The sequence below is a fragment of the Mesoplodon bidens genome (assembly GCF_964165515.1).
Source record: "Mesoplodon bidens genome assembly, chromosome: 19".
NCBI classification, from domain to species: Eukaryota; Metazoa; Chordata; class Mammalia; order Artiodactyla; family Ziphiidae; genus Mesoplodon; species Mesoplodon bidens.
Genome location: NC_138179.1, coordinates 43,464,468 through 43,486,445, shown reverse-complemented (window position 1 = coordinate 43,486,445; position 21,978 = coordinate 43,464,468). Strand labels below are relative to the sequence as shown.

Here is a 21,978-nt window from a genome sequence, read left to right as displayed (position 1 = left end):
CCCGCCTCCCGCAGCCAAGTCCAATCGGCAGCCCGCCGCCACCACGGGCCCCCAGCTCTCTGCTGCTCCTCCCACGCCTGAACTTCTCGAAGGACAGCCGAGCGGCCCAATGAGCTCCAGGGACGTCCGGAGCGGGCGGCCGGAGGGCCAATTGGAAAGCGGCGCGGGCAGGAAAGGCGGGCCTCCGTGACGGACGGGGAGGAGGTGCCAGGCTGTTTGCTGGTTGCTAGCTGCGGCTGCTCGCCCGGCCTCCCGGCCGTTTCATTGTCACCGGGCCTCGGAGTCAGCGCCGGGGCCGGGGGCGTGAAGTCGCCGGCCCAAAGCCTGGGCCCCGCCTGTCCCCGCCTGGAGGGCCCAGCGTACCCCTCGCCGTTCGGTCCCGCAGGCCCCGAGTCCCAGGCCCGACCCGCGCAGGTGAGGGGATCCCTGTGCAAGTGGGGTTGCCCTCGCAGGTGAAGGGGGGTCCAGGGCCTGCGCAGATGATGGGGCCCGCGCAGGTGAGAGGGTTCCTGGACCGCGCAGGGAGGGGCATTCCGGGCTGCGCAGGTGAGGTGGAACGTGCAGGTGAGTGGGGCCTCGTTCCGCTGAGGGCGTCCCCGCGCAGGTGAGGTGGTCCTGGGCCCGCCCAGATGCGGAGGCCAGCGCAAGTGAGGGGGTGTGGCCCTCGCACAGGTGAGGGGGTCCACGCAGGTCACCGGGGGGTGGTCCTTATGCAGGTAAAGGGGTCTGCCCAGATGAGGGGGAGGGTGCAGGTGAGGGCCCCTCGGTGCCCCCGCACAGGTGAGGAGGGGCTCATGCCCCAGGGCCGTTGAGCTCCTCCTGCCTTCCCAGGAGGATGGGGTGGAAACCAGTCAGCAGTCCGGTCTCACCACCTTGAGCCAAACCACAGAGAGATGGGGAGCTGCTGGGCAGAGAAGCTGCCTGGGGTCCTGGGACAGCCCATCTTGAGGTGTCCAGGCAGAGGCTCTGAACACCCACCTTCAGGCCCTGGGAGGGATACCTCTATATGCAAGGTGAGGTCTAGCTTGGAGGTTTCCACGGAGAGGCTGTGTTTACCATCCCAGAGCCCTGCACGTTCCTCCTCGAGTGGGCCAGCCTGGGTCCAGCTGGGTGTGACCAGTGCCTCGAGGAGAGGAGGGTGTTAAATTTCACCCCCAGGACCCGACCGGAAATGCATAACTGAGGACACTGGCCTGGTGAGTGGCAGGCACAGCCTCTGCCCTCACACTGGAGAGTAGGGGACAAAACCTCTGCTGTGGGTGTTGGGGCTGAAGGAGGCTGCTGTGCTGACCTTGGGTGACGATGGAGTGCGCCCGCTGGTGCGCCCACCAGAGTCCTCCGCGGCACGGAGGGCTGTGCTCATTCCTCTCTGGTCACTCCTGGTGCCGCTCACCCCCTCTTGTTACCTGAACACCTGCCACATGCCGGGTTCTGGGGCTGCATGGTCCCCACCCTCATGGACCTTACATTCTTACGAGGGCATCAGGCAGTGCACAGACCAACCTGTGTGCGCAGGTGGTCAAGTGAAGAAGAATGAAGCAGGATGAGGGAATGAAGAGTGACAGCGACAGGCAGCCCTCTGAGTGAAAGGGGGCCTCGTGACATCCCAGGGAAGGGTCTCAAGCAGATTGAGGAGGGAAAAGGGAGGCAGTGAGGAGGTCACAGAGATCAGGGTCAGGTCTGAGGGGCATTAGGCATGTGGACTTTATTCTCCCTGCTTGGGAGTCCTCGGAGGGTCTTCACTGGGGGCACAGCCTGATCTGAGACCCGGTTCAGAAAGATCAGCTGTGGCTGCCGTGCGGGGAGGGGCTGGGCCGGCCAGGCAGGGCCGGAGGAGGGGCTGCTGCGGTTGTCCAGTTTGAGGAGATGGGTGCTCAGATGGGGGTTGTGGAGGGAAGGGACTGACGGGGAAGGGGCACCGGCTGGGTTGCGGAGGGGGCAGGTGTGGTGGTGAGGGAGAGGATGTCGGGACGAGACCTGGATCTTCGGTCTCAGACGGTTTCAGAAAATGCCCTCCAGGGAGGGGCGCTGGAGGTGGTAGTCAGGTGTCCGTTTGGGTCTAAGGTGCCAGGGGCTCTGTGGTTAGCTAAGTTGGGAACTAGGGGACAGGGGGGTGGGAGGTATGACTGTGGGAACCGGCAGCCCATGGATGGTGTTTGAAGCCAGGAGGCCAGAGGCAGTCCCCCAGGACGAAGAGAGAGGCCCAGGGCTGAGGAGTCGGAAGAGGAAGGGCCAGCACGGGATGCTGCAGAGGCGGCCAACCTAGGAGGGGAGGAGGGGACCTGGACACGAGAGCAGATGCTGCATCCCAGGAGCTCGTGGATATTCTGGGTGGTTCTGAGGAGATGGAGGGGGTTCTGTGGTCAGATAAGTTTGGGGGCCCTAACAAACCCCAGTTAGAATATCACCTGTGGGGTGCTTACCACGTGCCAGCCTCACAGCCGTCTTATCTGAGCCTCATGGTAACCCCTGGGGAGGCACTTTTAAAGGCCCATTTTACAGATGAGGAGCATGGGGCCCAGGCGGGTGGAGTACCTGTCACGGGGTGGGGGCTCACAGCCATGACTGCCGCAGCCCCCGGCCACCCCAAGCAGTGCCCCTCCGGGGAAGGTCATCTTGACCCCAGGAGGCCGTCCTTTTGCCGTTCATGCTCGGGGTCCCACTCTGCCACTCGCTTTTGCTCCTAATGAGGAGATGGCCACTCAGTGAGGAGGGTGGTGGGCGTGGCAGGCTTCTGGGGAGCTGGGTGGCAGGCAGACTCAGGCGCCCTGGTCCCCTGCGGCCGGACCAGAGGTTATGTGTGCGCACCTGGTTCCTCGGAGGACACCTCCTCGCATCCCTTCTTCCCTGCTCAGGGCCTGCTTGTCCACCATGAAAGGCTCCAGGGCCCTCAGCGGCCCCTCTGGCCCTCCCGAGGGCAGCCCGGAAAGCATGGACCTGAGTCTGACAGGCCTCCCTCTGCCCATGTCCCGGCGTCCCAACAGTGCCTCCACCACCAAGCCCATCGCCCGCTCCATCTCCGTGGTCACTGGCAGCGAGCCAAGGAGGAAGATGCTGGTGAGTGTTAGGGCTAGGCCTCAGGTCCAGGGGTGTCCAGGGCCCCCTACCTCGGGGTGGTGTCTGACTCCTGGGTAAACTCCACGCCTCAGCAGGCACCTTCATGTCCATTATCCCATGCATCCCTGGGGCCGCCCCGGGACAGGAAGGACTCCGGCTTGTAGACCAGGGAGCTGACTCACCAAGAGGTCAAGACTGGGGTCGGCTGGCCCTGGGCAGAGCCTAGATCCTGCCAGCACCAAGCCCTCTGCCCCTCCTGTTCCAGCAACATTTGGATTTGTGTGATTCCTCTGTAAACGGGGTTAATGTGTGGGGAAGGAGGAGCTCCTGGTGGCCTTGAGATACCGGGCAGGGCAGGGCAGGGGGGCAGCAAGATGGCCACGGGAGCTGCGGGTCAAGAGCTGCAGGGGGGAGTGAGTGGCCAGGCTCGTTGGTTAGAGGGTGATGAGGAGGATGGTCAGCCTTTGCTGCAGCGCCCAGGCGGGCCTCACGCGCTTCCTCTCGGACCTTCCATCTGCCAGGGGTGAGGCGCTCCCACTTGGTGTGAGAGGTCGAGGACCTGCCCCTGCTCAGCAGGTCAAACCCAGGACCCCCATGCTGCTCCCCTGCCCACCTGTCTACGTGTGACCCAGGAGAGCCTCTCTCTAAATCTGTGTCCAAGCCTGCCCTGGTGCTGCGTGGACTGGCGAGGGTCTAAAACCTTGGCCACATGGTTGGTTGCTTCCCTCCTTTTGGCAGGAGGCCCCAGGGCCCAGAGGCTCCCGGGCCATCAGCAACCTTCGCAGATCTAACAGTGCCACGCAGGTCAACCAGCCACAAGCCAACCAGGCATGGCCTGGCCCCCTCAGGTAACCTCTGACACCTCAGGCACCCCCGGCCTGCTCTTTCCTCCTTCTGTTAGCCCTTCTCCCAGCTTCACTGGCGTGAGCACTGGCTGGACGGGGGGCCAGCCCTGGGCGGGGCAGGCGGGACGAGTCTTGGCCCATCATTTCCTGTGCAGGGATGTGGACCTCAAGGCCACCATCCCCCTGCCTGCACCTCTTCCTTGTCCTTGCTGCGCTTTGCCTGAGGTGTTGTGGTGGCCACAGGACAGGTGTGAGCACCTCTTCCAGGTGCGGTTGTCAAATCGGGGCTGAGAAATGATATTTTATGCTGTGGGCTGGGGAGCAGGAGTCCCCACCGGTGACCTGGTCCCTCCTGTCCTCTCGTAAGACGACCCCCGTCTGGGTTCCGGGAGTCGGGCTCCCCTGGCCCAGTGACTATCCCTGCTTGCTGTCCTCTCTGCGACACAGGCCGGAAGAGCCCCCAGACTTCCTGACACTCTTCGAGGGCAGCCCCGGTGGGAGAAAGAGGCCTGCCGGTCTGAGCAAAGCTTCCAGCGAGAAGGGAGCCACGTGGAATGTCCTGGTGAGGCTGCAGCTGAGCTGAGCGGACGGGACGTCACGCGGCCCGCGTCCGTTGGGAGTGACGCCTGGTTCCGGCTTTGTTCTCACTGCCCCTGCAGGATGGGCCAGCAGGGGGTGGGGGGCATCAGTGTTAGTTAGCCAGCTTTAACCACAGCGGTCAACGTGAGGAGGAGCAGCAAAGAATGTCCCAGCCCTTAGGCCATCCCACCGCTCCCCATGTGTGCGTGGGGCAGTGGGGGCAGGGCAGGGGCCCTGTGTCAGTGGCGTGTGCAGCGAGGTCACAGGCTGTCGTCTATATGCAGGATGACCAGCCCAGGGCTTTCACCTTGCCACCCGATGCCCAGAGTCCTGGCACCCTCGACGTGCCGGTGGGCCCACGGAGGAGAGAGTGCACGGTGCCCCTGGCCCCCAACTTTACCGCCAACAACAGGTGCGCCAGCTGCAGGGCCACACGGCCCCGCCCACCCAGAGCTCCCAGGGGTGGCTGCTTTGTCTTATCTGTGTCTGGACCAGGGGGCCTCGGAACATTTCTGTGGGCAGGTTGCTTAACCCTCCTGGGCCCCAGGATCCTCATTTATACCAAGGAGATAATGGTTGTGTTTGCCCCCCAGAGTCAGGAGGATTGAGGAATCCAAGATGTGAACCTCAGAGCAGAATCTGCTCAGGAGACGTTGTTGATGTTTGGGGCACACTTTTGTTTTTCCCGGAGTTAAAAATGATCTCTTGTTTTCCTCCTTGGTTCATTGTCTGTGTGTGGGTCACTTCTTCTCCCAGACTTGACAAGAGAACCTTTAGAACTCCCCTCCAGCAGGCCAGCAGGTGTCTTGCCCGTCCACCTTCCTCCAGAGAAACCTCTCGGAGCCCTGTCTTCTCTTGCCTGGGTCCGAGCTGGCCGCCCTCTGCTACCCGCTCCCTCCTGGTAGGCCCTCCATTTCCTCCATCTCTAGGGGAGCACAGCCTCCCGTAGATTCCTCAGGAAGGATGTGTGGGAGGTAAAGTTTCTAAGACCACATGTGCCTGAACATGCATTGACCGTTCCACCGACTGAGAGTTTGGCTGGCGCTGAGTTCTAGATTGGAAAGCTTTCCTGACATCTTGAAGCAATTGCTCAGTTTCCGTGGAGAGCTGTTGTGAATTCACTGCCTTCCTGATCCCCAGTCCTTTCACGTGTCTGTTTTCCTCCCTCTAGAAGCAGTTTGAGTCATCTTTTCATTTCTCTGTTGTGGAAGCTCCCAGGGCCAGGCCTTTGACGTGGTCCTTTCACTCATCACACTGGGCTTTGGTGGCTGGTCCATGTGCACACTTGTGCTGTTCGGTTCTAGGAAATTTCCTCTTGTCATTTCTTTGACAGTTTTCTCCCTTTTCTTTTTCCCGTTCTTTCTATGACTGCGGTTATTTGCATGTTGGGCCTCCTGGGTTGATTCTACAAAGTTGGCGTCTCCCTTCTTTTCTTTCTCTTTAGCTTTGGGATCTGCTTTCTGATAGGTGCACTTAACTGTATTTCAACCCTTTGCTCACTTTGTTTCTTCTCCTGTAGCTCCTCTTGTTCTCGAATGTGTCTCCATCCTTCCTCTTTCGTAGCATCTTGTTCTTGTTTCGTCTCTCACGTGTTTGAGGATTCCACACAGCGGCGGCTGGAGCTGCCTGCACCGGCTCACGAGGCTGACTGTCCTCCTCTGCCCGGCTCTGGTTCCAGGGTGTCTGAAATCAGCCATGGTGGGAATATTGTCACTGACACTGGCAGATGCTGCAGATAAGAGCTTTTCTCTCTAGAGACTCGGCTGTTAAAGATTTATCAGCACAGCCTGACGCTGAGTGTACATTTGTTGAAATGTCCTGTTCTTTGCTTGGCCTTATCTCCATCATACTCTGTTTGTTGACCTTTCACATGTGGGTCTTTCCCCAAATGTCTGGAATACTGGCTCTGTCAGAATTTAAGAGGGAGGCCCTAAAAGTTGCCTGGAGGCTTCACTTTGGGGTGATTGTGTGGGGACCAGGCTGCTGTGCTGGGGGCTCCCCACCTGTCTGCGTCTGGGACTTTTCTGTGGGGCTGCCCAGTCTCTCCAGGGAGAGATCCTCCTGTCTCGCCCGCGGGGTTATTTGAGGGCCACTAGTTCTGCGGGCCGGCAGGAAAGGGATGGGGGTGTCCTGGTCCAGTGCACAGACTCTCACCTGGAGGCCTAGCTGCTTGTCTTCTGCAGGAGGAGGGGCAGGGCAGGGTGGGCTTGGTGCCTGATGCTCAGAGTGAGGAAGGGGGTGCAGGCGCAGCTGCTGCTTTGGAAGAGCCAGGTGCCCTTGCTTCCTGCACCTCCCTGGATCCTGGGGTGCAGACCAGCTGCCTCGTGGCCCCTGCGGCACCCAGGTTTCCCCTCACTCACTTTGCGAGTCAGTCACCGCTGGGCCCTCTGTTCCTCGTCCTCAAGAACTTTGTGGACATTTCTTTGCCGCCGTCTCATCTTCTCATCCTTGTGTGTTTGTACATTTTTTATTCCTTCTAGCGGGTTTGAGAGGGGCAGAGAGAAAACAGTGTGTATTCCATCCATCACGTGTAACTGGCAGGGGGAGGTCCTTTCTCTGTTGACTGGTCTGTGACCGTTCCCCCACCCTGTCGCAGGCATGTCCGAAGTCAGGGGCCGCAGTTTTCACCCCCAAACCTTGGGTTCTGCTTGGTGGAATGCCCTGGTGGAGCTTTCCCGGGTCCCAAGAAGGGCCTCACCGGCAGGGACACTGAGACAATGCCACAGTGAGCCCTGGCATCAACAGCGTGACTCGGGGGTCTTTCCCAGAGCCTGACCCCCCTGCCCCGGTGTCTCCTGGCAGGAGCAACAAGGGCGCCGTGGGCAACTGCGTCACCACCATGGTGCACAACCACTACACCCCCTCGGAGAAGGTGCCGCCCCCCAAGAGCTCCAACCACACGGCTCCCTCCCTCAAGTAAGGCCCTGGCTCCAGCCTGGCACTATGCACGACCTGGGCTCACTCCAGCCTGAGGTCCTGCCGAGGAAGCCACAGCCACCCCCTGAGTCTCCGGTCCCCGGCTAAGACCAAAGCCAAGGGGAGTCTCGAGCAGGGCTGAGCTGAGCTGAGCAGAGCAGCCCCTAGTCCGTCACCCCTACATCCACTGCATGGTGTGCTCAGGTCAGGGACGGCCCATGGGTGTCTTGAGTCACCATCTGGCTCTAGGATCCTGTGACATTTGAGACCTTTCTGCTGTTTTAAATGCAGTGCCCATTAACCCTGGGTGCCACCAGACAGGCTCTGGTGGGGGCAGAGTAGGTGACCCTGGCGATGACCAGCAAGTCAGAACAGGGAACAGGACCTGTGGGTTCCTCCTCCCAGGCCCAAGGCCCCGGGACCAGGCCGAGGCAGCTCCCCGGGCTGCGGGCAGAGCCGTCCCCCAGGGGCCAGGAGATGGGGGCCCTGTCAGGAGGCTGTGATCCTTTCTCTGCCCTCCCGGTCAGCAACATCATCAAGGCAGCCACGGACGAGGGCGAGGGCAGCAGCCTCGGGAAGCCACAGAAGAACGCGGCCCGTAGCAACCACACGGTTCAGAACAACTCGGGGGGCACCGCTGGGCAGCTCAGACGGAAGGAGGTGACCGAGGAGGAGGCTGAGAGGTGACCGCAGCCAGGGCTGGGAGGAGGTCGGAGGTACCAGTGAGAGAAATTTCCATTTAAGAGTTGTTTTAAGATATGTAGGCTGAAAAGACCACACGTACAGTTCTTTTTATATAAAACGTCAAGAAAGGCAAATCTGCAGAAACAGAAAGTAGAGTGGTGGCTTCCTGGGGCCAGGGGAGTGCTTTGGGTGGCGATGGAAATGTTCTCAAATCGGATCATGCTGGCGGTTGTACAACTTTGTAAATTTACTAAAAATCATTGAATCGTATACTCAAAATGGGTGAATTGTATAAGTATGTAAACCATACCTCAGTAAAACTGTTAGTTAAAAAAACATTAAGCAGAAAGAAGATATAAAACTGAAAAACTCCAAACAGCTGATGGAGCCGCCCCTAGAATCTTGCCCCAGGGGAGCGCAGAGGGTGGGCATGGGGGGGATCTCCTGCCGCAGCCCCAGGTCTGTGACATTGTACCCCGTCAGGAAGCACTTTGAGAGCCCCACCTGGCTGAGCAGTCACCACTGCTGTCCCAGTAGAACTTGGGACTGGGCCCTGGAAGTGGGCAAGCGGGACGAGCTGGGTGAGGCCCAGGTGTCCCCACCAGGGCTCCCCTCTGCGTTCATGTCCCACGGCCGGTGACTGCTCACATCCTAGATGGTCCATTAGCACCTTTGCTGAGTGAATCAACAAAGTGTCCCTGAGAGCCAAGGTGAAGGCTTTGGGTTTAACCCGCTTTACTGAGTATAATTCACGTACAACAAGACACGCCCCCTTTAGGGCACAGGTCTATGAGTTTGATGCACGTGCAGACAGAATGGTGTCACCCCCTGGGATCCCCTCGCATGCCTCTCACCCAGCCCCTTCTGGCCGAGACCCTGGCCACACCAGCCTGTCCCCTGCAGCTTGCCTTCCCTAGCAGGCCCTGACTAGAGCACCGGCCTGTGGCCTTCTGTGCCTGGCCTGCAGAGTCCCTGGTTTGTTGCTGTTTGTCTGTGAGTAATGTCGCTGTCAGGAGCACACAGTGCTCACCCATAGGTGGTGGGCCTTTGGGTTACTTTCTGTTTCTAGCAATTGTGAATAACCTGTGCGGGTGAGCATTTCCATTTCCCTGGTGAACGCTGGCACCTGAAGAAGGGCCACGTGCACAGCCACCGGCTTCTCTGCCTGCCAGGCCTTCTGGAGACCCGGGGAGGGAGGCCTTGGCTCAGCCGCCTCCATCCTGAGCCCCACTTTCTGGCAGGTTTATCCACCAGGTGAACCAGGCCGCCATCACCATCCAGCGCTGGTACCGACATCAAGTGCAACGGCGCCGAGCCGGAGCTGCCCGCCTGGAGCGCCTGCTGGCGTCCAAGCGAGAGGTCAGCGTGGGTGTGTGAGCCACATCTTGATGGGGCGGGCGAGAATCCCAGGGGTCCAGCTATACGGCAGGGTTTCTCAGACCAGTGGGGTTGGACTTAGAATTGCCCCATGGGTGCCCCCCATCTGGGGGCCCAGCTTCCTCCCTCCTGAGTCACTCGGTCGGCAGGGCCTGGGTGCCAGGTCACCCTTGCCGAAAGGTGGGGTGGGTTTCTGGCTGGGATGCAAAGCCATCTCCCACCTGCAGGAGCCACTGGCCACCTGGGAGAGGGGAGCTTGTCCTCTGTGGGGCAGAGAAATGGCAGGATGGGGCAACCCCATCTTCCCAGTGAAACCCACCATGGCTCGGCTTCTGCAGGGGCAGCGGCAGCGGCTAGGAGAGGGGAACCTCCTGGACCAGCACCAACAGAAGGAGGTGGCCAGGAGGAAGGCCCGGGAGGAGAAGGCGCGCCAGGCCCGGAGGGCAGCCATCCAGGTGAGGGGTGACCTGAGCCTCATGGGGAGCCTGGTGCTAAGGCAGGACCCCCATGTGCCGAGAGCACCACTGCCCTCCTGGGGGCCCCGCCGCCCCCTCCCTGTGCCCCTGGGTGTGGGGCCTTGGGCAGTACAGCTTGGGGAGGACAAGGGGCTGCCCTCTCCCCTGGGTGGGGCTGCTCACAGATGCTCCCCACGGCAGGAACTGCAGCAGAAGCGAGCCCAGAAGTCACGTAACGCTGACCTTGGGCTGCTGAAGGGGCCCGGGGAGACAGGGAAGCCCCAGACCACCCAGGAGCCAACCCTGAGGCCGGGGAGCGCTGCCCAGCAGACCCGCAAGGCCAATAACACTGGTGAGCAGGTCCTAGAGCCCGGAGGCTGCCCTGCCGCCTGCCCACCTCTGCCTCCGGCTCTATGTGCAGACACCCCGGCTATGGTGACCCCAGGTGCAGCCATCCCTGAAGGCGGACACCCCATGCCCAGACCTCCCCATCCCCTTCCCTCAGGGAGGCCCGTGGCTGAGAAGGAGGTGTGGCCTCTGCCAGCATCCTCTGGCCCCGTGTGCCACTGCCCCGTTTGTGGCTTCCACCCGTGGAGGAGGGGCGTCGTTCTCAGCAGACACCAGGCCCTGCTCCTCCACCTCTGCCCCAGTTACTCTGGAGCTGGACACAGGGTCCCTACAGAGCAGCTGCACCAGCTACCTGACCTCTTGCCCCGGGAGGTCAGGGCTCTCCATCGTCCCCGCTGTTCCGTGAGGTCCACGGTGGCACGTGCTGTCCCAGGCCTGTATCCCCCTTCCCTGGCCTCTTCCCAAGAGCTCCCCCATGTCCGCTGCCCCCAGGTGGGCTGACGCTGCGTTCCATTGTGCAGGAGCTGGCCTCCATACCGTGGGCCCGGAGGACCCCTGCCAGCCTGCCCGCGACTCGTCGCCAGAGCCCCGGCAGCTTCCAGAGGACAAGCCTCAGGTCTCGGCACAGCCCTTCCTGCCCTCCCTGCCTGGCTTCAGCTCTGGGGTGCATCTGTGCCGGGGTGGCTTGCGCTTGCCCTTTCCCTGCCCCTCCCTGGCTGTGGTGTCACTCGCACCAGGAAAGGCCACCCAGGATGGGTCTTGTCGCTCCAGCGGAGGGCTGGGGTCTCAGTGGTTGCTCTGGAATCCCGCTGGGTCTTCATGGACACTGGGGTGGGGCCTGTGCAGGCCCACAGAAGAGAGCTGGAAGCTCAGAGGTTAGGTGTTGGCCAACGCCTCCAGCCTGAGGGACGAGGAGGCCAGGCCCGGACCTATCTCACCCGGCCGCCCTTTTTGTTTCCCTGGAGGTGGGTTGGGGGGCAAGCCCAGTCCCTGTGGCTGAGCGGGCAGGCACCCGTGTGGAGGAAGTCTCCCCCCGGCCTCCCCCACACTGTTCTCTGGTGGTCTCTGCCTCTAATGGCCCATCTGCTGCAGGATGCCAGCTCCCAGGATGTGGCTGGTGAGGGCATGGAAGCTTTGGGCCCTGTTGGGAGCAGGGCCAAGTCCAGGGCAACCCTGGACGAGCTGCTGGACACGCTGAAGCTGCTGGAGCAGGAGCCTGAGCCGCTGCCCCGCCCCCAGGTGTACCACAAGGACAAATACGCCTGGACCGACGAGGTGACCGTGGTCCTTGCCACTGTCCACACGGTCACAGGGGCGCTTTGGGGGCCAGGGAAGTCCACCGGGCTCCTCCCTGCTCTAGTCAGGATGCTAACGAGGGCCAGATGGGACCTTGTTGAACCCCCCTGTCATCCCCGGTCTCACTAAGGTTTAGGACCCCCAGAATAACCCAGGGGTGGAGGTGGGGTGGGCACCACCTCTCTGCCAGTGGTGCCCCCAGGTGATGGATGCCCTGCCAGGGTCTGGGCAGCCTGAGAGGCCCTCCCTCCGGACCAGGCCCTCCCCTGCCCCAGGGGGCCCTGAGCAACTCCTGGAAGGCCAGCCCAGAGTCTTCCGCTGCCCTGACTGCCCCTAATGCTGCGCCCCCTCCCCCCGCAGGAGGACGATTCCAGCTCCCTGACAGCCGACAACCTGGAGAAATTTGGGAAGCTGAGTGTGGCTGCTTGCCCCCGCGAGGACGGGACTCTGCTTTCGGAGGCCAAGCTGCAGAGTATCATGAGCTTCCTGGATGAGATGGAGAAGTCTGGGCAGGGCCTGCCGGCCTCGGCCCCCCAGGTGTGGAGGGGTCTCCAGGGAGGGACGGCAGGTCGCCACCAGGTGACCAGGGCCTGCCTGACACAGCCGCGTCCCCAGGGGCCCGTGCCGGAGGAGGGGCTGGGGCGCCTGGAGCCAGCGTCCGAGGCCAGCACATCGGTGATGCGGCTGCAGCTGGAGGTGGAGGAGAAGAAGCAGGCAATGGTGCTGTTGCAGAGGGCGCTGGTAACGTTGCCACCAGCACTGCCTCCGTCCCCATGTCCCCAGCTGGAGTGAGTGCCCGGCCTGCCCCCTTAGGGCCTCATCTCTGTCTCATCTCCCGCACCCCCCGCAGGCGCAGCAGCGCGACCTCACCATCCGGCGGGTCAAAGAGACGGAGAAGGAGCTGGGGCGGCAGCTGCGGCAGCAGAAGGAGCACTACGAGGCCACCATACAGCGGCACCTGTCCTTCATCGACCAGGTGGTGCTGCCTGGGAGGCGGGGCTTGAGGGCAGGGCTGTCAGGACCTGAGCAGTCGGGGGAGAACGGGACTGGGTTCCAGACCAGCTCGGGCCTCATGGAGATTTCTGGAGCCATTGGCCTCCCCTGTGGGTCTCCTTCTCCTTCTGTAGAAACGGGCAGCATCTTCCCCTGTGGGGACCAGGGCTGGTCCAGTGCTCACCAGTCCCCAGCGATGCTCCCCCCAGCCATAATCCTCCCCCTACCCATGGCCATGCTCCCCAGCCCAGCATGGTGGGCGGGCAGCTGGACTGGTTGGTCCTCTGGGGGCCTGGTGGGAGGCGTCCAGCAGGACACACCCTGAACTTTCCTGCGCGTTCCAGACTGTCCGTGTCCCGGGGAGGCCACTCCTGGTCTGCTGGGGCTGGTGGGGCAGCCAGAGCTCCCTTGACAGGGTGGGGGAAGCTTCAGGCCCACGCTATGTTCAGTCAAGCCCCCCCGTCGGGTCCTATTCTGAGGAAAATTCTGGTGTGGGGTCTGTGAAGAGAGGCAGAAGCCCCGAGGAACCGAGTGGCCTCCCGTGATCATTAGTGACACTCTGCTTGGTGATCATAGGTGTCTCCAAATTGGGGGTCTGCCTGGAGCCCCCAGTGAGGCTGGGTACCATCCTGGGGCTTCACAGAGACCCCTTGGCAGGCGACGGGCAGGCCCTTCTCCACAGGCCAGGTGACAGGGTCGAAAGAATGACCCCCATTCCAGGAAGCTCCTGATGTGGCCACAGTGGGGGGCTTGTAGCCAAGGCACCGTCCCTGCCTGAGCTCCGCTGACACCAGCCAGGTCTCAGGGGGCTTGAGGGCCGGGGGCAGCTGCAGCCCCTTGTCCATGTGTGCTCACCCTCCCAGACCCAGGGTCCCGCACAGACCCAGGAGCAGTGGGGTGTTTCGGGATTTGGTGCGCTGGCCTCCCGGGTGAGGGGAGGCGGGGTCTCCTGGCCTCACGGGGCAGCAGCTTCACCTCCGCCCCTGGTCGCAGTTGATCGAAGACAAGAAGGCTCTGGGTGAGAAGTGCGAGGCCCTGGTGGCCGAGCTGAAGCAGGGGGACCAGAGGCTCAAGGACAAGGAGGCCCAGATGCAGGAGAAGCACGAGCTGGTGAGCCCCTCACCCTCCTGACACCTGACCCCAGGCCTGGTATGCCTGCAGGCCCTGTGCGAGGGACCCCAGGACAGGTGGCCCCCGGAGCCTCCCGGCAGGTGGCAGACACCGGGGCAGGGGCTGAGGGACTCGCCTGACCCCTCCCATGTCACAGATGAGGTGGGGTTCAGAGGAGGTGACCGACGACATGCTGCAGCTCTGGTCCCTGGTCAGAGGGACGCCACTTACTACTACCGGCTTTCGTCAGACAACGACCAGCAGCCCCTGGTGCTTCCTGCTTTGCCCGAGGTCACTGTTGAAAGGCTGCCTCCTGAAACCCAGGGGATGGCCAGAAGGGGGCTGTCATTTGCATCTTCCCGCTTCACACAGCTCCTCTGTTGACTCCTGTTTCCTTGCTGGTAGGAGATTAAGAAACTCAAAGAACTCATGAGTGCCACTGAAAAAGTCCGCAGGGAAAAGTGGATCAATGAGAAGACCCGGAAGATCAAGGAGATCACGGTCAAAGGTGGGTGCCACTGTGCCCAGAACCGCCACTCGGGTGGAGTAATCGTGGGGATCTCGAGTGAGAACAGTAGTTCCAATTACACACGTGGCGGAGAAGCTTCCTGGGAAGCAGTGAGACTCATGGATGCGGCCCAGCTGGCTCGAGGCTGGGAGGAGTAAGGGAGGCTGGCGGCACACGAGCTTGGCCACAGACCAGCGTCCAGACAGAGGGCCCGGTCCGGGTTGGGGGGGGGCCTCACCTTCCCTTGGCTGGGCTCCCCTTGCCGGGTCTCCTTGTCTCCTCTAGCTTCCAGGGGTGCGAGCCAGATGGGGGTTCGGGGTGGGGGCTGCCTGCTGGCAGCACAGTCACTCCTCCCCCACTTAGCCCTCTGAGGGCTGATGGGGCAGCCCCAGCTGTGCCTGCCCATGCCCGGCCCTCCTGCCCCAGGACACCCTCTCCAGTGACCGCTGTCCTCCAGGGGGAGACCCAACAGGCCAGAGCACCAAGGAGGGAGTCTTGGTGCAGTGGGCAGGGAGAGATGCCGTGGGCACTGGTGGACTCAGCTGTGCTTAGGGCTGGAGCCCATGGTGGGGGTCCTCTACCCGAACTGCAGCCCTGGTGTCATGGTGGGCAGAGGTCGGGGGTCCCCCACAGTACAGAGGGGTGAGGGGCAGCGCCCCTGCAGTGGTGGAGGAGGGTCCCTGCAGCACGGTCTCCCTCCATGCCCCCAGGCCTGGAGCCTGAGATCCAGAAGCTGATCGCCAAGCACAAGCAGGAGGTGAAGAAGCTAAAGAGCCTGCACGCGGTAGAGCTGCTGCAGGCGGACGAGCGTGCGGCCCAGCACTACGGACGCCAGGCGGAGGAGCTCCGCGAGCACCTGGAGCGGGAGAAGGAGGCGCTGGGCCGTCAGGAGTGGGAGCGTGCCCAGCAGCGGTGAGGGTCCCAGCCCTCTGGGGATGTGGAGGGTAGGGGTGAGGCCTGGGGTGTGCGCAGACCCCCCCCCCCCAGAGCGAACAGCACTTCCTCCGCAGTGGCCTCCCTCGGAGGACAGAGAAAGGGGGGTGTGTAGGACACCAAGGGATGCGGCTGTACTGGGCAGTTCAGTTCTGAGGGGCGTGCCCGGCTGGCGGCTGGGGTGGACGGGGTGGGGACTCCAGCACTCCGGCGGCCCCACCCCCAGCAGGTCCTGTGTCCGCAGCTTCGAGCAGCACCTGGAGCAGGAGCAGCGGGCCCTGCAGCAGCAGCGGCAGCGGCTCTACAACGAGGTGGCCGAGGAGAAGGAGCGGCTGGGTCAACAGGCCGCCAGGTACCGAGGGGAGGGGCCCAGCAGGCCGCCAGGTACTGAGGGGAGGGGCCCAGCCCCGCCCAGCCCCGCTCAGCGGTACAGAACTGGCCTCTGCTCACCTGCAGGCAGCGGGCGGAGCTGGATGAGCTGAGGCGGCAGCTGGAGGAGAGCAGCTCGGCAGGGGGCCGGGCCTTGAGGGCCGAGTTTGAGAAGGGGAGAGAGGAGCAGGAGCGCAGGCACCAGGTCAGCCCGCCCCATCCCGCCCGGGCCCCGCCCCTCCAGGCCAGCCCAGCAGCAAAGCACCCATACCACCCGTGGAGAGGGGCCACCACCAGGAGCAGCGCCCACCTGCCAGGGTGGCAGCCGCTTGGAGTGCTATGCTGAGCCTGGGTTCACGTGACGGGGCTCCCCAGCTAGCTCACCACAGACCCTCAGCTTGACCACAGGCCCCGTCCAGGCTCTTGCAGACACTGCCCTGGGTGGGGAGCAGCCAGCGGGGGCTGCTCTCACCCTGTCACTGGCCCCCAGATGGAACTGAAGACCCTGAAGGACCAGCTGGAGGTGGAGAAACAGATGTGGGAGGCCAACTCCGCCAAGAAGGAGGTGGGAGGCGGGTGAAGCTGGGGCAGGGGGTGGGGTCTTCCCTCTCTCCCCTCCTGCCCGGCACCCCAGGCTTCAAAGCTGGCCTGTAGGCTCCACCTCTGTGGCCTCCCCTCGGGCACATGTGGGTTCTGGCTGCCCAGGGCTGGCGGTGTGATTCTGACCGTACTTGAGTGAGCTTCCAGGTGGGCTCGGGAGAGACCAGGGGGCTGGAGCGGACCCCACTTGATGGTGGCGGGCGTTCCTCACCCTCCCCTCGCCCAGGTAGCTGCTCTCAAAGTTGACAGCCTGACCTGCAGCCAGTGTAAGGGGCCCACACAGGAGCAGGCTTTTCCTTGTCCTCTCATGCCTTTTACCAGGTGGGCTGTGTCACCTCTCCTGTTCTGGAAGGAGGCTGTGGTGGAGAGGCACCCGGGGCCACACAAGGCATCAGCCTGGGGACAAAGCCTGAGCAGTGGCCCAGCAGCCATGCTATCCCCCACCCCCAGCCATGCACGGAGGGGTCCCCATATCTGTGGGATACGTTCCCAGACTGTTTGCCGAGTTAAAGGGCGTGGCATGTTAAACCTGATGGCAGTTTCCAGGTTGCCTTCCAAGAGGCTGCCCCATTGATGCTCTCGCCCCCAGGTGGGGCACCGGCCCTGCCCTCAGCAACCAGATGAGGTCCCTTCTTTTCTCAGGAGAGTCAGTTTGGCAGCAGACGCTGTCTCTGTGGCCTTAGTCCCGGGTTTCTGAGTGGGGAGAAGCACCAGGCTGTGCTAATTGTTCTCACTCAAGCCCCAACTGTGTCCCACGCTGGGTCCTGATGACAGGACGTGGCCTCCACCCCTGAGGACAGGTGGGGCCTGGGGTAGTGTGAGGCCTCTCCTTCCCTGCCATCAGGGCATTCCCAAGAGTCCATGTGGCCATCCCTCGGCCTCCTCCGCCAACCTCAGCCGGCCCCCCAAACCCCCTGGGCCTCCCCTGCAGGAAGCGTGGCTGCTGAACCGGGAACGGGAGCTGAAGGAAGAGATCCGGAGAGCCCGGGACAAGGAGATCGAACTGGTCATCCACCGGCTGGAGGCCGACATGACGCTGGCCAGGGAGGAGAACGAGCGGGCCGTCGAGAGCCGGTAAGGCCCCGAGAACCCCGGAGCGAGGCCCAGACACTGGCAATGGGGCTGCCTCTGACCCTGCTTCTTGCGCCACCAGGGTCAAACGCCTCCGGGATAAGTACGAGGCGGAGCTCTCAGAGCTGGAACAGTCGGAGCGGAAGCTTCAGGAACGGTGCGCAGAGCTGAAGGGGCGCCTTGGGGAGGCTGAGGGGGAGAATGTGCGTCTGCAGGGCCTGGTGCGGCAGAAGGAGAAGGAGCTGGCAGATGTGAAGGCGGTAAGCAGGCAGGATGGGTGGCTGACCGCCAGCCCCCAGCCCCCGCCGTCCGCTCATGCAGTCCCTGTCGTCCCCGCCCACCACCCCACCCCAGGTAAATGAGCAGCTGGCTGGCGAGCGCAGCAGCCTGGCCCAGGTCCTTCGCCAGGAGTTCGCTGACCGGCTGGCAGCTTCTGAGGAGGAGAACCGGCAGGTCAGGGCCGAGCTGGCCGAGCTGCGGGCCCGCCAGCGGCTGGAGCTGGAGCAGCTCACGCGGGAGAAGCAGGCGGAGCTGGAGGAGGTTCACGGGAGGTGGGCTGCAGGGCTGACTGGGGTCCTGGGGAGCACAGGGCTGGGGGAGGCAGGCGGGACCCGGTGGCTCCAAAGAGGACGCTGGGCCCAGGAAGGCGAGCGGGCTGCGCGCACTCCTTCCAGCTTCCTGCCGACGCAGAACTGGGCCCCATCAGCCGTGGCTGCTCCAGGCTCTGTGTTTGAGGCTCTGTCGTCCTCTATGTTGTGCTTGGCCCCAGAGCCTGGGAAGAAGCCCAGCCAACCCCAGCCAGGGTGGGTGCCCTATGTGTGGGTGTCCGGAGAGGAGCTCCCTGGCCCTTAGCCCCCTGGGCCTGGGTGGAGTGGGTGCTATGCAGAAAGGATGGACACCCTCCACCCCCTACTCCCCCCGCTGCCAGGGATCCCTTAGTCCTTCCCTGGTCCCTACCTGCCTGCCCTCCGTGGGTGCTCTGTGACGCAGGCGTGTGGTGGGGGCTTCTCGTCCTCCTCTCAGCAGGGAGCCCTTCCCAAGTCCCATGGATTCACACGGGGTCAGCCATGGGGTCACAGGTCCTGTCATTGGCTTCTCCAGGCGGCCCAGTGCCGCAGTCAGCAGGGCTGAGACAAGGTGGCCAGGAGTGGCCCCTCCTGCTCTTCGGGGGATGGAGGCCCCCCACCAGCCACCCTGCTGCACTCAGAGCTGCAGGCCGGCGTGGGGGTCTGGCAGGGGCACCGCACAGAGGCCCACCGTGCGCTCCCCCGCAGGGTGAAGCTGGCCCTGGCAAAGAAGGAGGAGGCCGTGAGCAGCCTCCGGAAGCAGCACGAGGTGGGTCCCCACGGCCGGCCTTCCTGGGGGAGCGGGGGTGGCTCGGGCCTGACCAGGGTGGACGGCCTGTTGCAGGCCGCGCTGAAGAGGGCCGACCACCTGGAGGAGCTGCTGGAGCAGTGCAGGCGGCCGTTCCCGAGTGCCAAGTGACCGCCGACAGCAGAGGCTGAGGGCGCCTGGCGGGAAGTGCTCTGGCCGCCCCTCAGGTGGAGCACCGAGGCTACTTTGTAACAGTAAAGAGGTGTCTTTTAATACTTTGTGTGACCCTGACTTGTCTCTCCTGGGCTGGGGCCTGGGGTGGCGGGGCTAGAGGCTGCTCAGGGCCAGGTGTGAGGTGACCCGACCTAGCTTTGCTCTTGGCCTGCCCCCCATGTTTCCTGCCTGGCCCTGCGGTTCCCCAACTCAGGCCCCAGTCCCCGAGCAGAGAGAATGGCCCTCTGTTCCAGCCTGGGCCTGGACGAGCCCCATGACGCTTGTGCCCCCTCACCACACCCCTCATCCCTGGGGATGGAGCTCTGAGCCTCCTCCCCGACCCCTGCACAGGCTGCTGTGTGTCCCCTCCATGGTTAGAGAACTGGCCAGCCTCCCTGAGGGCCTCTCCTTCCTTCCCCCACTCAGGACACCCCCTGGAGGTGACAACCTGGAACCTGTGAGAAATGGGCACTGGACAGGCCCTGCCCACGAGGAGGGTGGAGGCCCATCCTCGAAGGTCTGGGCAGGGGAGCGAGAGGGCAGCGGAGGGGACACTTCCCCTTTGGGAACTCTCCTCCCCTGCCCTCCCGCCAGGCACTCTGTCGCTGCTGCTGCCCTGGCCAAGGGTGCTGGGACCAGGCCGCTGGGGAGAGCCGGCGCTGGCCAGGACAGCCCTCCTACTGGCCCTGGTGCCACCCTACTTGTGGGAACGTGCAGGGCTGGCCCTAGTGGAGGTGGAGCCCCTCCTGTGCCCTTGAAAGGCCCTGGAGCTTGGCCTCTCGCTAGCGTGAGTCCCAGCAGCGGTCACTCTCAGTCTCAGCCACCAGGAGGGCAGAGGCGGACGCCCCATGGGCCTGAGGCAGCTCACAGGAGCGCTGACCTGCAGGCGCTCCCGGCACCCGCATCCCCTGCTTTGGGGTACCGGGGGCTCAGTTTCCTCATCTGCACAGGACGGCTCCTTCCTTCCTTCATGCCAGAGCTGATCGCTCGCAGAACCCCAGGCCAGAGCTGGATACAGTAGTGAGATGAGCAGGGCCGCTCTGGGCCTGACCCCTCCTAGCTGGAGTGCCTGGCCTGGTCCCTGGGCAGAGCACACGTGTGCCATCCATGTTCCCTCCCTTGCGGGGCTGTCTGATCACCACGAGATGACCGGGCAGAGAGCAGGCCTTGCAGCCCCTCCAGCTCCAATTGGGGCTCCCAGTCCTGGGGCTCAAGGTGAGGAGGAGGTTTGCTTAGTCACCCACAGCGCTCCTGGCCCCCGCCTGTCTCCCCTTGGGACAGCTTTGCTCCTGGAGCCCTTCCCACTGGGCCTGGAGCCCCTCCCAGCTCCCCACCCACTTCAGCCAACCAGCTGTCTCTGCCTGCTGTTCTAAGAGCCAGGCTGGCCATTTGAGGCATTCCTCCTGAGTCCCAGAAAAGAGGTGGGGAGGGGCTGGGCCCCAGGGGCAAGGTCTTGGAGTGAGCCCTGCCAGGGGAGGGGCGGTGGGTCACCAGCTCAGCAGGCTGCGGGCTTCAGATGCTGGGTCTGCTCGACCTTCCCTGAGCTGCGCAGAAGCAGAGGGAACTGGCTGCTCACTGGTCTCGAGGCCAGAGGCTCTGGGGGCAGGGCAGGGACCAAATGGGGGAGAAGCAGCCTGTTCCGGCATGCCTTTGGATGCTCTGATCCACCCCCAAAATGTAGTTTTATCTGAAGCTGTTGTTGGGAGTTTCTAAACTATGGTATTTTTGCAAGTAAGGTTTTCAGCAGATGGGAAGACAGATACTTGGGGTGACTTTCAGGGAGAGATGGTGGCACAGCCAGAGAAGCAGAGGAATGGATGGTGGTGACTTTCCAATCAGGGAGATGGTGCCTGACTCCCCAGCTCCTGATTTGCAGCTTTCCATTCATTTGTTCATTTGTTTGTTCATCCACCCACCCATCCACCCACCCATCCATCCATCCATCCATCCATCCACCCATCCATCCACCCACCCATCCATCCACCCACCCATCCATCCACCCATCCATCCATCCATCCATCCACCCACCCACCCATCCATCCATCCATCCATCCACCCATCCATCCATCCATCCACCCATCCATCCATCCATCCATCCATCCATCCATCCATCCATCCACCCACCCACCCATCCATCCATCCACCCACCCACCCACCCATCCATCCACCCACCCACCCATCCATCCATCCACCCACCCACCCATCCATCCATACATACATACATCCACCCATCCATCCATCCATCCATCTACCCACTCATCCATCCATCCATCCATCCATCTACCCACCCATCCATCCATCCATCCATTCATTCATCTGTTCACAAGGACAGGTTGGGTGTCCTTCTGTACCAGTCTGTGCATCCCTTATACTCCTTCACTTCTGCTATTATCTGAGCTCTTTGCTTTAATTTTTTTTTTTTTTTTGCGGTACGCGGGCCTCTCACTGTTGCGACCTCTCCCGTTGCAGAGCACAGGCTCCAGACGCGCAGGCTCAGCGGCCATGGCTCACGGGCTCAGCCGCTCCGCGGCATGTGGGATCTTCTTGGACCGGGGCACGAACCCGTGTCCCCTGCATTGGCAGGCGGACTGTCAACCACTGCGCCACCAGGGAAGCCCTGTTTAATTTTATTCAAGTTTTTGTTGTCACAGATAATTTGTTCCTGACATTAAGTGGTTTGGAGCTTTGTGTCACTCTGGGTCTCTGTCCTGCCCATGACCTGCCCATGGGCCTTGTGGTGGCATCTCACACATCCCAGCTGGTGAAAATGTGTCCCTGAGAGGCTACAATGCTGGGGGTGGGGTGGGAGGCCTGCCCTGCTGGACTGTTCCACCTGCACAGGTGTGCCCCAAAGAAGGGGGACTGAGACGCCATTCCTGTTCCCTGGGGTAGGGATAGTGGGCTGGGTGGCACCGTACGCAGTGGTGAGGGTATCTGTTAGGCCCCAGCCTCCCAAGAAAGGTCTCCTTGGCCTTCTAGCCCCTCTGGCTAATTCACTGTGTTTTTTAAGTCTTCTGTATCCTTGATGATTTCTTTCTTACTTGCTCTATCAGTTCCCAAGAGAAGAATGCTGAAATCTCCAACTGTGATTGTGCATCATCTCTTTTTCATTTTAGTTGGCCCATTGTTTGCTTTATGCTCTGAGGCTATGTTAGTAGGTGCATACAAATTTAGAGCTGTGTGTCTTCCTGGTGTGTTGACCCTTTATCTTTACAAACTGTCCCTCTTTGCCTAGCAGAGCTTCTGGCCTTAAAGTGTCCTCCATCAGAAAGCAGCCACACCAGCTTTCTCTTTTTCTCTACCAGCCACA

The 21,978-nt window shown here is 62.4% G+C and overlaps 1 protein-coding gene across 3 annotated transcripts; it reads left to right on the top strand.

The window, feature by feature from the left end:
• Positions 1-212: 212 nt before the first annotated feature.
• CEP131 (centrosomal protein 131) lies at positions 213-18,730 on the top strand. Of its 3 annotated transcripts, none has more exons than XM_081219310.1 (26): positions 213-414; positions 2,856-3,057; positions 3,796-3,905; positions 4,350-4,464; positions 4,766-4,893; positions 7,284-7,397; positions 7,925-8,080; positions 9,323-9,440; positions 9,797-9,913; positions 10,115-10,265; positions 10,783-10,877; positions 11,354-11,536; positions 11,918-12,094; positions 12,173-12,298; positions 12,408-12,533; positions 13,544-13,660; positions 14,066-14,168; positions 14,879-15,080; positions 15,346-15,453; positions 15,558-15,675; positions 15,961-16,035; positions 17,002-17,144; positions 17,224-17,401; positions 17,496-17,692; positions 18,416-18,476; positions 18,552-18,730. In XM_081219310.1, exons 2-26 carry the CDS (start codon positions 2,872-2,874, stop codon positions 18,624-18,626), a joined length of 3,279 nt encoding a protein of 1,092 aa, XP_081075436.1. In that variant the 5' UTR covers positions 213-414; positions 2,856-2,871; the 3' UTR covers positions 18,627-18,730. The 3 variants fall into 3 exon arrangements, with proteins under 3 accessions (XP_081075436.1, XP_081075435.1, XP_081075437.1); XM_081219309.1 differs by having other exon boundaries at positions 12,408-12,536; XM_081219311.1 differs by lacking the exon at positions 213-414 and having other exon boundaries at positions 11,918-12,298.
• The last annotated feature ends 3,248 nt before the right edge of the window (positions 18,731-21,978 follow it).

Excerpts from the sequence above, each read along its gene's own strand:
- CEP131 (XM_081219311.1), top strand. The coding sequence starts at position 2,872 with ATGAAAGGCTCCAGGGCCCTCAGCGGCCCCTCTGGCCCTCCCGAGGGC. Across the intron at positions 3,906-4,349 it reads GCATGGCCTGGCCCCCTCAG|GCCGGAAGAGCCCCCAGACT; the intron begins GTAACCTCTGAC and ends TCTGCGACACAG. Across the intron at positions 15,454-15,557 it reads CTGGGTCAACAGGCCGCCAG|GCAGCGGGCGGAGCTGGATG; the intron begins GTACCGAGGGGA and ends GCTCACCTGCAG.